General features: G+C 61.7%; 1 protein-coding gene across 1 annotated transcript in view; it reads left to right on the forward strand.

Annotated features, from left to right (window-relative positions):
* The window catches only part of GNG7 (G protein subunit gamma 7), a 48,022-nt gene extending 35,761 nt beyond the window's left edge, over window positions 1-12,261 (forward strand). Inside the window, exons 2-3 of the mRNA XM_035348419.1 lie at window positions 8,550-8,668; window positions 11,913-12,261. Of these exons, the coding sequence (XP_035204310.1) occupies window positions 8,588-8,668; window positions 11,913-12,038 (207 nt within the window). The 5' untranslated portion in view covers window positions 8,550-8,587 and the 3' untranslated portion in view covers window positions 12,039-12,261. The remainder of the gene's footprint in view (window positions 1-8,549; window positions 8,669-11,912) is intronic.
* Window positions 12,262-12,662: the final 401 nt, after the last annotated feature.

Here is a 12,662-nt window from a genome sequence, read left to right on the forward strand (position 1 = left end):
AGCCTAAACTTCCCTTTCTTTTATCTCCTTCTATAACTTAATACAGCGGTGCCACCGTGCAGCCCAGCTTCCTGCTTAGTCTCCGTTCGCCTCCCTTCAATGCGGGGCTGCTATCAGGCGCTGCCAGGCGAGGACAAGCCCCGCGGTGGTCTAGCCAGGATATACAGATTTAGCTCTCGGTCTGCCCACTGAAATCAGAAAATCGGGGCCTCTTTGCAGCCATAATTGAAGACAGAAGCCTGTGTTTGATCAGCTTTTGGTGTGCCAGGGTCGGGGGCTTGCTGCCGGAGGGCTGCAACAAAGCCGCGGGTTTTCCTTGCGGGACAGCAGACGCAGCCCCTCCTTTCGGTGCTCTGCGCCAAGTGCCCGTCCTTCGAGCCCCGTCTTTGGGTACGGTCCCACCACGAACGGGTCAGCCTGCGGTTCCTGGCGGCGCTTGAAGAGCGTTTGCTCACAAGATGGGAAAGAGCCTCAGGTTTAAAAACCCTCCCCACACTGGTGGACGTTCCGCTGGCGTCGCGGAGCAGCAGAGCTGAAGGTGCTCGAAGCAGGGGAAGCCGGGGCCTGATTTCGAAGAGCGCGGAGGAAGCTTTGGGCCCGGCCACCTGAGGAGGAGGCAGAAATGCTGCGGGGGAGCTGGGCTGGGCACCTGGAGGCTGACGAGGTCCCGTCGTGCTTTCTGCAAGCAGAGGGGAGGCGTTGTGCAGCTTACTCATCTCGGGCAGGAGAGGAAGCTGCAGGTGACTGGAAGGGAGCAGACTCAAAGCGAGAGCGCGGCGCGGGGCGGGGATGGGAGCTTTTGGGGTGCAAAACCCCCCAGAGCCCTGCAGCAGCCCCGGCGCTGCTCACGTGCGCGTGGCAGCGTTGCAAACGGTGTTGGGGCTGGATCTGCTTTTCTGCTCCTCGCTGAGCACCCGCTCCGGCAGGTCCCATGGCCACGCACGCTGTGGCCGGTTCTTGCAGCAGCGCTGCCGTGGAAGCCACGAGCTCGTGCTGCTCTGTGTGTGCAGGGCGAGCTGGGGGTTTTCCCCTGCGTGCACTTGGTCTGCTGACTGAACTGACCAGAAATGCGGGCGGGATGAGGACGGAGCAGCCTTGGCAGCGCGAGTTCTGATTTACGCTGCGCTCAACCCGGGGCAGCCCCTGGGCACCTTGAGCACAGCCCCGCTTTGGTTTCCAGTTGAAATGATCAATCAGAGCATTTATTTTGTGTTCGGCCATCCGCACCATCCATGGAGCCTCCTGCACGGCTCCTGCCCCGCAAGCACAGAACTGAAAACCCGCAGCCCAAAAAATCCTGCCGAAACCTGCCGCTGCGCCGGGGCTTTGCGGTCAGACCCAGCGCCCTGCAAGCCGGGTGGCAGCCGCTGGGTGCCGACTGGGGGTGACAACTGGTGTAAATGCTTACCTTTGCACTCTGCTGTTAGGTTTTGTTTTGTTTTGTTTTTTTAAAAAAGGCACGGTCTAAAAATAAGCGTGGAGCGCTGCGGTGACTCACGGTGCCCGGTGCAGCACAGAGGCGCTGATTGTGTGTAATTGCCCTGCCTCAGGTCCCACCCAGCCGGCGCCGGAGCTGCTGCAGATGGGGTGGAGCGAAGGTGGGGGCCGCATCCAGACCACCCGGGGGGCTCGGGCTGAGGTGCACCCCTGGGGGATTTGCCCTCTCGGCCAGGTAGCCCTTTCCTTGAACGGGAAGGAAACGGAGCTCCGCATCTCCGGGGACAATTCTCCTTCCCAAATCCTTGGCCAGCCCATCTCCGAACTGCCCTAGTTTCAGCACACTTCAGCAATTAATGGGACACTTCAGCAATTAATGGGTCAGGCAGAGCTCAGCCAAGACGCGTGGCCTCTCTGCTACGCCCGTACCCACGCGGGTTGCAGTGGGCACGAGGGGAGGGTGGCCGGGAAGGGCAGCGAGCTCGGGGTGGCAGGTAGTCCAGCAGCAGCCCTGGCGCTCCCAAACCCACCCCAGCCGGGCAGCGTTGGGGCCGTGCAGGACAGGGGCTGCGTGCTCTGTCTCGGTGCTGCTGAGCGTGGCCTCTTCAAACTGCACCTCTCTGCCCGGTCTCCTGCTGCCAGCCCCGTGCGTGCCATCGCAGCGCTCGTGGTGCCGCGTCCCTCGGGGACGCTGGGGACTGCTCCGAGCTCAGGTGCCGTCTGCTGCAGCCGCGACAGAAAGCCGACCAGCCTGGGGAGGTGCCCCGAGCACATTTCCCTCTGTGCGTGTCCGTGCTTGGTGGTGTCGGCTTGAGTTGCCGTTTGCAGGGGCAATAACCAGCTCTTTGGGGTGCCCGGGCGTTGTTTCCAGCTGGAATCAAGCACACCTGGCTACGTCAGCGGGGGGAAAAGCAACCCCTGAGCAAGTGATGGACCTGGAACGGGGGAGCAGGCTGCTCCTTGTGCTGGTAAGGAAGGTACTGACACTTCCATCGGAAGCGGTATCGCTCTGGGAGCTCTGCACAGCCAAAGTCCCCGTGGCTGCCAGGCCGGCACCGCCGGCGGCTGCGGCAGGGACTTCGTGCCCTACCAGACGTGGCCCGGTTCCAGCCTGCTGGAGCCGTGGGCAGGGACGGCGTCCGGAGGGACAGTTTGTAACTGGAGGAGCGTACGGGCGCTCCTGTACCGTGCTTATTGCTGAACTCAAATGCTTCGGCTCCCCTGCCCCGTGCTTGCCGTGCTCTGTGCGCTCCCGGTGCTGCAGAACGTGGTGGCGGAACGCAGCCAGGCTGCGTAAACGTGGGATGGGCCTGTCCCGAGCAGAGCTTCCCCCCTGCGCCTTCAAGGCAGCGTTCCCCTGTCCTCCGGGACTGCTCCTCGCCACGCTCTCCCCGAGTATTGTCCCGCGCCATGGAAATCTGGAGGTCTTAAAGAAGGAAAAAAAAAAAAAAAAAAGGGAAAATTGCTGCACTCAGGAAAAAATTCAATAGCTCATTCAGCTGTTAAGCTACTGATGCAGGAAGTGTAAAAGAAAAATGGAGCCTGCTTTGTTCTGCCCAGACAAGGAGTAAATGCCATCGCCCTAACAGCCTTTTTCTGTTCCAAAAAAGCATGAGGTCATCTCCAGAAGCAGGAACCGCCGGGCGGGTTTGCGCTGGGCTGGGGCTCCCCTCGCCCTGGTGCAGGCAGGAGCTGCTGGGGGGGGGTTTGGGGAGCAGCCCCGGGGAGCCTTCGGGCAGCTTCCGAGCTGCCGTGGGGCGTTGTGTGCCCACCCGTGGGTGTGCTGCGGGACCGGGTCCTGCAGGGGGGCTGCATGGAAGCGTGGGCACTGCTGCCTGTCTTTTCCTGCTGAAGCTGAGCCCTTTGGGGCGATGCTCCTTGACTGGGGGGGCGCAGACCCGCTCGTTAGCTGCTTGGGTACTCGGCGTGTTGTGGATAGCTTCGGGCACCCTTCGGGGCTGCAGGGTTGGTGCCACCGCTCGGCGGCACGGCCACCCCTCACAGCGCGTGCCCGCACCTCTGCCCTGCTGCAGCAAAACGCTGCCGGAGCCTGCGGGCGTTTCTCTGAAAGCTTTGGTCACAGCGCGCTCCGGGAGCGTGTTCTCTGCCCCTGAGCATCTCTCCGGCTCCCTCCACCAGCACGGGCTTGCAGCCCGCCCCGGTAGCTCGTCCCCCCGGCTCCTGGTGGGGAAGATGCCCGCAGGATGCCCAGCCACGGGCACAGGAGCTGCTCAGAGCCGCTGGGCATCGGGAGGTGCGCTCTTCAGATGCTTCTGGGACTTCCATCGCCAGCGACCTCGTAGCTGTTTTTATCTGGGGGGGGGGAAAGACAAGAGCAGCATAACTGCAGCAGCTACTCAGATGTTGGCTTGTTTATTTAGCCTGTTAGGAGTGGCTGCTTCCAGCTATGAGAAGTATGGGAAGAATTCCGAATCGAGAGGGATCAGTGCATATTTATTTCCTAGTGTAATACTTCCTGCCATGAGGCCGGAGAGGCGGCGGGTGGGAGCGTGCAGGTGGCACCGATTGCCCAGAAGAGAAAGGGCTTTGTTCGAGCGGCACGCACAGCGCGGCGTAAATGATTACCAGTGCCGGCTGTCGGCCTCGCGGGGCGGCCCGGCACGTCTCGCAGCTCGCAGGCACGTTACGGCAAGCCTGGCTCCTTGGCACGCCGCGGTTGTGCCGCCTCCGCGGGCGGCAGTTTCGCCCTCGTCGTCCCCCCCCCCGAAGCCCCGGGGTGATATTTCGGGGCAGGGCCACACAGGGCGGGTGGCGCGAGGCCGGCGGTCCCCGCGGTGCCCTCGCCAGGACGGAGCGAGGTCCGGGCTGAGCCTTCCCACGCCGGGAGGCGGAGGAGAGGACGGGGAGGGCAAAACCCTGCGTGGAGCCCGGCCGGGGAGGCTCAGCTGGAGGCGGCCGCTGCGCCGGGAGCTGCTGCTGAGTCACGGCTCCTCCACGGGCGGCTGCTGCACGCGGCTGACTCAGGGGCTGCGATGGCTCCACGGGGCTGTTGGCACTGCAGCAGCCAAAACCGCGCTGCCTTCGCCATCTACCTGGTACACGGAGAGGCAGCTGATGCAAAAACGCCTCCCGGGCCCGCCTGCATTGACGTCAGGGGGCTGCACGGAGCTGGCGCTGGGGGGGCCGATCCTTTACTGCAATCCTTTCAATTCTTCCTTTTAATAATGAAACCCCATCTCGTGGGGCACGGTGTGATTTCCCTCGAGGCCAAGCCTGAGCTGGTGCGGGACACCGCTAGGAGCATCCCCGTGTGCTTTCGGTTCATAACACCCACACCAGTTGGAAACAGCAAATCCTGATCTTCCCAGAACTCGTCCTGACTGCACTGTTGGGACCCTGTCCTCCGCTGCTCTTCCCAAAATAGGCAGAAAGAAGCTCATGGGGTGGTTGCACCACAGCCAACTCCTACCTAGGGACTGGGTTGCTTCATTCCCGGGGCTGCTCCGTGCCGTGCTCCCGGCTGGCTCCCTGCCTGCGTGCTGCAAGACCTCGAAACCTTTCATCACTGCCTCGTGTCGGGGCAGAGCTTGAAGCACCACTGGATAGCAGCGCCGCAACGCTCACGCGTCCTCTCGATTTTCACCTTCCCCTGTGGCTCTTTGCAGCGTTGAGCTCACCGCAGCGGCGGTTTTCGTGTGGTTTTACAGCCGCCGAGGTGCGGAGCCTCGCTGCAGCTCCCTGAATGCCTCCATGGACCGGGTTCAGCCCCGCGGCGAGCCTGGCCGGAGGAGCAGGGGAGGCAGCCGGCGCATCGCAGGGACCACGATGACTTCAGCCCCGCTGGAATTGCTTACACAGCCTGAGCAACTCCTGACTTAACGCAACGGAGGGATGTCCGAAAACGGGGCTGTGCTCCCCAGGCAGCGCTGCCCTTCCCGGGAATGCTGCAGCGGAGCCGGGGCAGGCGGATGAGCCACGGGGCCACAAGGTGCCCGGCGGCACAGGGGCACGGGAGGATCCATCTCCTGCTAAGCGCTCTCCGTCGGCCTGACTCAGCCAAACCCGTGGCGTTATCGCTCCGTGGAGTCACAGCAAGCACCGGGAGGGGAGAAGCCTGCCCCGGGCAGGTGCCGCTGCTCTGCGGCCGTGCAGAAACACCGAAGCGTTCTCCCCTCTTGCAGGAAGGAAGCCGGGGTGTGTGTGTGTGTCCATCTGCCGCCGGGTGACGTGGTGGGGGCAGGAGGAGGTGCACCAGACCTGCCTGTCCCGACCGTCCCGTGCTTCCCCTGCAGGCCCAGCGCAGCTGGCACCTCCCTGTCCTTCCCCGGGTGCAGATTTATTGCAAACACGAAGCTCGGAAGGGGGACGCCCCCGCGGTGTCCCACGTGTCACCCTGGTTTGCACCACGTGCGCCTTACTCCAGCACGCTTCTGCCTGGCTTCTTTCCAAACACCTTCACCTCGCCAGTTGTTTCCGCAGCCGTCTGCCGAGTGACATCTTCAAAGTTTGCTTTGGCTATGAAAAAAAAATCCTCCCGAGGACGCCCTTCGTGTGCCACGCAGCGACCCGCTGGATCTTCTTTCGGTGCTGAGGGCTTCCAGTCCTTAATGACGCGCTTAGTTAATTATTCGCCGGGGTGCAGGAGCCAGTTGTGAAGTCCCGCAGGCGGAGCCGTCCCGCAGCACCACCGTGGCCACACCGGGTCCCCCAGCACGTGCCGTGGTCCGGGCCTCAGCACCAGGCAAATCCCCACGGCTGCGTTTGGCTCCGTCTCCGCGCAGCTCCTGCCCTTGTGCGAGCGCGTGGCTGCAGTTGGCAGCTGGAAATCGAAGGAGGGACGAGAGGAGCTGCGTGGTCACCAGCCCACGGCTCGCCGTGGAGAGCTCCTGGGTCCTGCTGGGGTTCTGCATGCCAGTGGTGGTGGCCAAGAATGGAGCAGAAGTTGCAGCTTTGGGTTTTGTTGCCATAAAACCGCCAGTTCCGTGCGGCTGGCGCTGCTCCGTGCACTTGGCGCGTGGGGCCTCGCTGGGCGCTGCGGTGCTGAGCTGCAGGGCGCTCGTCGGCACAGGAGCAAGGGAAGGCAGGCGCCTGCACCGCCTGGGTGCCGTGCCCCCCGAGCAAAGCTTCATTTCTGACCTGCACGTCTTGCTTTGCAAAGACTAAACCGACCGTAGCTCGATGCCACCGCCACGCAGCAGCGTGTCCCCGTGGCCGTGGGGCGCTGCGGGGCCGGCGCTGCCACGGGCCCACAAGTTCCCTTAAGGAGCCTGCCTTCGGCTGATTCATCGGCCCTGTTCCATAAACAGGAAGCTGGAAAAGTACAAGCAGGTGATCTCGCGCTGTTGCAAACACAAATTACAGCCGAGTGCCTGCGTTTATTTTTTTTTCTCTCCTCCAGCTGCCGGCTCACCCCTTACCCAGGTGAAGAATTGTTTTATCCATGAGCAGCGGACTTGGCCGTAACGAGGTCCGTCAAGTTCTCGGTGTGGATGTAGGGAAAGCGTGACGTGGAGGCAGCTCTTCCCCTTCCTCACGCTGCCTGCGCTGTCGGAGTGCCCCGAGATAACCGCTCAGCACGCGGCGATTGATCAGGCGAATGAACAGGGGATGGCCACGAGTAGCTGCTCGCAAGCCAGCTGCCTGACGAGCCAAACCTGCCTGCTTTTTCCAGGGAGTAATGACATGAGAACGGACAGCAGCACCGCAGCCCACGTCCAGGCTCCCAGCGGGGCTGGACTCGACTGCTGGAGCGCAGCTCCGCAGCCCGGAGGAGCTCGGGGCTGCAGCACCCGCTGCGGCGGGGGGCAGCTGTCCTCCAGGTGAAGCCTTCCCACCTGGAGGTGCTGCTTTCTCCTGGAAAAGTCTTTTTCTTGCAGCATGGCTGCTTAGGAAACAGGAGCAGGGGAGGAGGCTCCTTGCCCAGGGCCCGTCCTGCTTCCTTCCAGTTTGCGCAGCACCAAACCTCGCTGCAGCAGCGCGGCGCCCCGTGCCGCCCTGACTGGCACCTCCCAGGCCTCGAGAGGCAGAGGTTCCCAAATAGCCCTGCTGGTTCGGAGAACCGTCTAACGGCAGGGCGGGGGACGTGGCCGAGGCACCGTTTGTCCTGTCCAAACACAGCTGGGGGGTTCTGCCCCCCCTGGGGCCAGGGTGCCGGGGTTCGCCGGGGTGCTTTCCTCCTGCCCCATCCCACCTAGCAGCACGTGGGCAGGGATGCACGGACAGAGGTGAGGCTGCTGCAGCCCTCTCCTGCTCCCCAGGCGTTTTCTGCCCCGGGGCTGTCGGGGAGGGACCTCTGAGGCCACCTCTGCAGCCGCCCCGTGCATGCAGCGGCACGGGAGCAGCCCGAGAGCAGGAGCCTGGCTCGGTGCTGCAGGCCCTGCCGCTGTCCCACGCCTCTGGCCGTGGCGATGGATGAGTCAGTGTCAGCCCACTCCGGTCCTGCAGACAAACTTCCCCTGGTTTTTCTTGCCCTTTCCTGGGAAGGCTCTGTAACCGCCTGGCATCTCCCTGCCGGGGCACCCTGCCTGGTGGCGGCAGGGACCTGGCCCCACCTTTCTTACTCAAAGGCTTCCTTGCTCCGTTCTTTTCAGGAGCAATTTGCAAAATGGCAGATGGGTAGCCCAGATCCGAGTGGTACGCTATCGGGCATTCCCTCTCCAAGCCTCGCTGCGCAGAGGAAATCCTGCCAGAAGCAAGGGGCCGGGGCAGGGCTGAGCGAGGCAGCAGTGAAATGAGAAGTGAGGGTGAGCACCCAGGGCGAGCACTGTCCCCGTGCTGCTCCCTGCCCGGCTCGCTGCAGTCATCATGTGGCAGGTTGCCCCGGCTGGAAAATCTCTGGTGGTGTTTCCAGTCGCTTTCCTGAACGCGTCTGGCAGAACTTTCTGCAGAAAACGTTTTTCCCCTCTCGTCGGCAAGTTTCTTTTTTTAATCCCCCCCAAAAAAAAAAAAAGCCTGAATAAAGCACTAAGAGTGCTGTTAAGAAGAAAGGAGAACTTGCAGCAAAATCAGGAAGCGTTCGGCTGCTGCCACCGGCGTAGAGCCCGCGGGAGCCTCCTGCACGTGGCCGTCGGGGTGAGGACGGGCGCGTGGTCCCGCGGTGCGCGGCTGTCGCGGCGCGATGCCGACCCCGCTCTCCCCTCCTTGTTTTGCAGTGTTCTCGCGTGCTGGGGCCTAGAGCCGATGGCAGACAATGTCAACAACTAACAACATAGCCCAGGCCCGCAAGCTGGTGGAGCAGCTCCGCATCGAGGCCGGCATCGAGAGGATCAAGGTGAGCGCGGCAGGCGGAGCAGCGCGGTCAGCCGGGCCGGCACGGGGCGGGAGGGATCCCTGCAAGGGCTTTGGGGTTTCCCTGGGCACGGAGTCTCCAGCCCGGGTGTTGCAGCACAGCCAGCCGAGAGCCCTTCCTGCAGCACCTGTGGGAGGTCACGGCACCGGGAGCTTCTCCTGGAGCCTGTGGCATCAGAGGTGAGCGCACCGTCCGGGGGCTGCGGGTTCCTGGAGGTGAAGGCACCGAAGCTGCAGGGGCCAGAGCCAGCAAAGCCAAACTCCTGGGCTGGGGGCGTTTCTGTGTGTTACAACCTCATTTCCCCACCTTTTTGCTCGATGTCTTCGCTGCCCTTTGCATCTCAGAAGGTCTCTGCCTGCGCGGTTCCTTCTCAGCGGCTGCTGTTACTCCCCTGCCTTTCAGACGCAGAACGACGGAGGCACGCGCTCACTTCTGCTTTCAGGCACGTGTAGGGTAAAACCAGGGAAAGTTAACTCAGTGCTGCAGTTGTCCTGGAGAGTGAACGGGGGTCTCACAGCCACGCTGTCCCCCGAGGGGCAGCACTGGCTCCTTCGGCAGATCCCTCCCTGTTCTGGGAACCTCCTGGGCGATTGCGAGCTCGGGGCAGCAGGGCCCAGGCGCTGTCAGTGCCTGGCCGCAGCTCCTGCACCCCCCGCTCGGGGGTGCCCAAGGGAGGCAGGAGCAGGGGGCAAAAGCTGTCGGTGGAAGCTCCCTTGGCAGTAAGAAGTGCAGAGGAAACCCCCGTGCACGGCGATGAGAGGCACAGTAAAAACGCAACGCTGCGAAATACGTAGGTGTTCGATCCCCCTGGTAGGTTTAATTCAATACCTCCCGGCCCAAGAGGTTTCCTTTGACTTTCAGGCTCTGCTCCGTCTGCAGCAGCAGGTCCTCTGTCATCTATGTGCAGGAGGAGCTGCTGCTGCTTTGAATATCTGTTTTCTTTTAACCCAGCCTGAGGTTTTGTAGCTGTTTTTAGGGCCACCAGTTTCCAGACTCGGGCGAAGCACCCATCAGAGAGGCCCTTTTAGGGAAGACAAAATAAATTACAGGTCTTCCCCGGCCGAGACGTTGCTGAGTCTCCTCGGGATGACTGTGTCTCCGCTCAGGATCCCAAAGTGTGCACGCCAGGGAGGAGGGAGGGTGTGTGTATACTTAGCGACCTTTGGAGCTGTGACTATCTTAAATGCTTTGCTGGGAAAGAACAGCAGCGGTGGGACCGCAACGCGCTGCTATTTAGGCTGAGCGGGGAAGACGTGCTGTCTGGGCGAGCTTTCCATAAAGTCCTAATCCTCAAACCCTGCTCCGAAGGGAGCGTGCCGGGCCAGCCAGCTCCCGGAACGCGGCGTCAGACGAGCCCTCCTGCGCTGTGCGCCTTCCTCCAGCTGCTGCCTTCGATAGCTCGCAGCTGAGGCCAGCGAGACGAGTGCTTGCCTGCAGATAAATCAGCTAACGTGCTCCGGAGGTGAGGGGAAGGGGCTCCCTGCGAGCTGCTGGCGGGGCTTTGCCCGCAGCAATAGGGGTAGCACGAGTGCCCCGGCAGGTAGGCGATGGCGTGCCTTCCTCCTCTCCCCAGTGCCTCCCAGTCTGTGCACCCAGACCCCGAAAGGTCTCGGCTGGAGCCCGATGCTGCAGTCAAAATGTGATTTTCCTGCTCCCCAGCCCCAGCAGCCCTCACGCCTGCCGGCTGCTTCCAGCGACCACGTTTTGCTCGCCCTCTGGTTCATTTTCCCAGCCGAAGCTTTAAGCGCCGGGTGCAGGTTTCCAGGGCACTTGCTCTCGTAACAGGTTCATCCCTGCTCCCGGCAAGCTAATCTCTTTCTCCTTGCTCCGCTTGGAGATTAGGAGTAATTACTGTCTTATGTGAGTAATAGCTTTAATCTGGAGGCTTGACCTTGTCTCCGCAGAGCAGTTCTGCTGCTGGCTCCTGCAGGGCTTGATAAGCACGTTCAAGTGCAGGCCGGTAGCAGTTGGTGCTGGAGGTGTTCGTTACTGGTTAGCCCTTCAGTGCTGCTGCAGGAATATCTGGCGACTCCCACGAGTGCACACTGCAGGCTGCAGGGAAACCTTCCCAGTCGCCACGACCGGAGGACGAAGCCCATCCCGTGTTGCCAAAGTGCAGGTTAAGGGCTTGGCCCAAAGCTGCAGAAAACCGCGCTTCTGTCGCAAGCTTCCCCTCCTCGCTTGGCGCTCTCAGGTGCTGCTGAAAGGTTTCATAATTACGGCACCGAGCTGCCAAGTCCTGTTGGGCAGGTTGCATCGCTTCGCAGGCTGATGAGCCTTGGTTGCGTGCCACCGTGTCCTCGCCGGGGTTACAGGGGACCCCAGGGCGCAGCGCACCGCAGGGCGCAGGGGACCCCAGGGCGCAGGGGACCCCGGTGGGTGCCAGGCACAGCTGCAGGGGGACTGCAGGCAGGCAGCTGGTTCGGCGGCAGGCACGGCAGGGCCAAATCTGAGCACAGCGGGTGCCCCTCGTGCTCCCTACACGAGGTTTAGCTGCAGCAAGAGGGGTGAGCAGCCCCCGAGAGCCCCCGCCGCGAAGCTCCGCCGTGGGGCTCCGCAAGCTCCAAGCGTTCCCATCTGGCAGATGCAGCGCGGTTACGTGCATGTTTTGGGTTGGCCTCGTGCTCAACCAGCTATTAAGTTAATTAAAAAAATGGGTCTGCTGCGAGCCTCCAAAGCTGCCGGCACCTCCCTGCCTCGACTCCATCTGCGCCTCCCTCCCTCCCTCCCCGCTGCCGAAGCGTGTGGCTGCGCGGCTGCCCACCGCCGCGGCCTTTTCTGCCGGGCTGCTCTGGGCTCGCGGTTCCCAGAATACATCTTTGAACTAAAATAAGCAGAGCCTTAAGTAATAGCTTCTGATGGTTTCAAAACCTCCGCTTTTAACATCAGAGGACGGCCACTCTGAAGCAGGCGTTTTTGTTCTTTCTCTTTTATCCCAAGGCCTTTAGGGATCAGGACGATGATATCTCTCCTGCATCTCTCGCTCTCGGCTGGCAGCCTTTTTCCCAGACTCATCGCTTAATTTATGTCAGACCTTAAAAACCTTTTTCCGTGCCCATTTCCCCTTTCCATTTTCAACCACCTCAGTGAAGTTTCTGTTAGCAGAAGCCGAGCCTTACGTCTCGCCCCGGAGCCCCGGCGAGCGCGGCGCCGTCCCCTCCTCGCGGTGCGCGCCCAGGCTTCACCCGGTTTCCTCGCTAACCTCCCCCTTCCTTCCATCCTCCAGGTCTCCAAAGCATCCTCCGAGCTAATGAATTACTGCGAGCAACATGCCAGGAACGACCCGCTGCTGGTTGGAGTGCCCGCCTCGGAGAATCCCTTTAAGGACAAAAAGCCTTGTATCATCCTATAGCTTCCCCCGCTCGGGCGCGTGCGATCTCTCCGGCAGGGCACCGCCGTTCCGTACCGACTGAAACCAAGCCACAAACCTAAAACCGCGCCGAGGGGTAAACACTAACGTCGGCTTCACGTAGAACTTCAATCTCAAACAATTGCGAGTGCTTTAGAGACGGGTGCCTGCTCCTTGGGCAGGTGCCGCACTGGGAGGGGTCGAAATTAAAAAAAAAAAAAAAAAAACAAAAAAACACAAAAACGGGGTGGGGGGGGGGGGGGGGGGGCGTTTTTAATAGGGACATTCAAAATTGGTACCGGGGTGGTGGAGGAAGAGGGGTTTTTATTGCGTTTGCCAACGGGATGCAAGTGGGTATCGGGACCTCGCCGTTAGGGGCGTTGAACGAAGGTCTAGGCGGGTCTGACCTGATCAGCTCCCAATTAGCACGTCGTTTGGAGAACCGCAGCCTGCTCGCTCGTTTCTGGAGAGGGACGGAGGGAGAGGAGCCCAGGCGGGTGGCGATTTCTTAGAGAATGAGTACAAAAACAAAACAAAACAACCCACAAAGTCACAACTCGAAAAAAATCGCTGTTGCAAATGAGTAAATCGAGCGCCGGGGAGGGGGCACGGAGGCAGCATGGGGAG

The sequence above is a fragment of the Oxyura jamaicensis genome, chromosome 28, assembly GCF_011077185.1.
Source record: "Oxyura jamaicensis isolate SHBP4307 breed ruddy duck chromosome 28, BPBGC_Ojam_1.0, whole genome shotgun sequence".
NCBI classification, from domain to species: Eukaryota; Metazoa; Chordata; class Aves; order Anseriformes; family Anatidae; genus Oxyura; species Oxyura jamaicensis.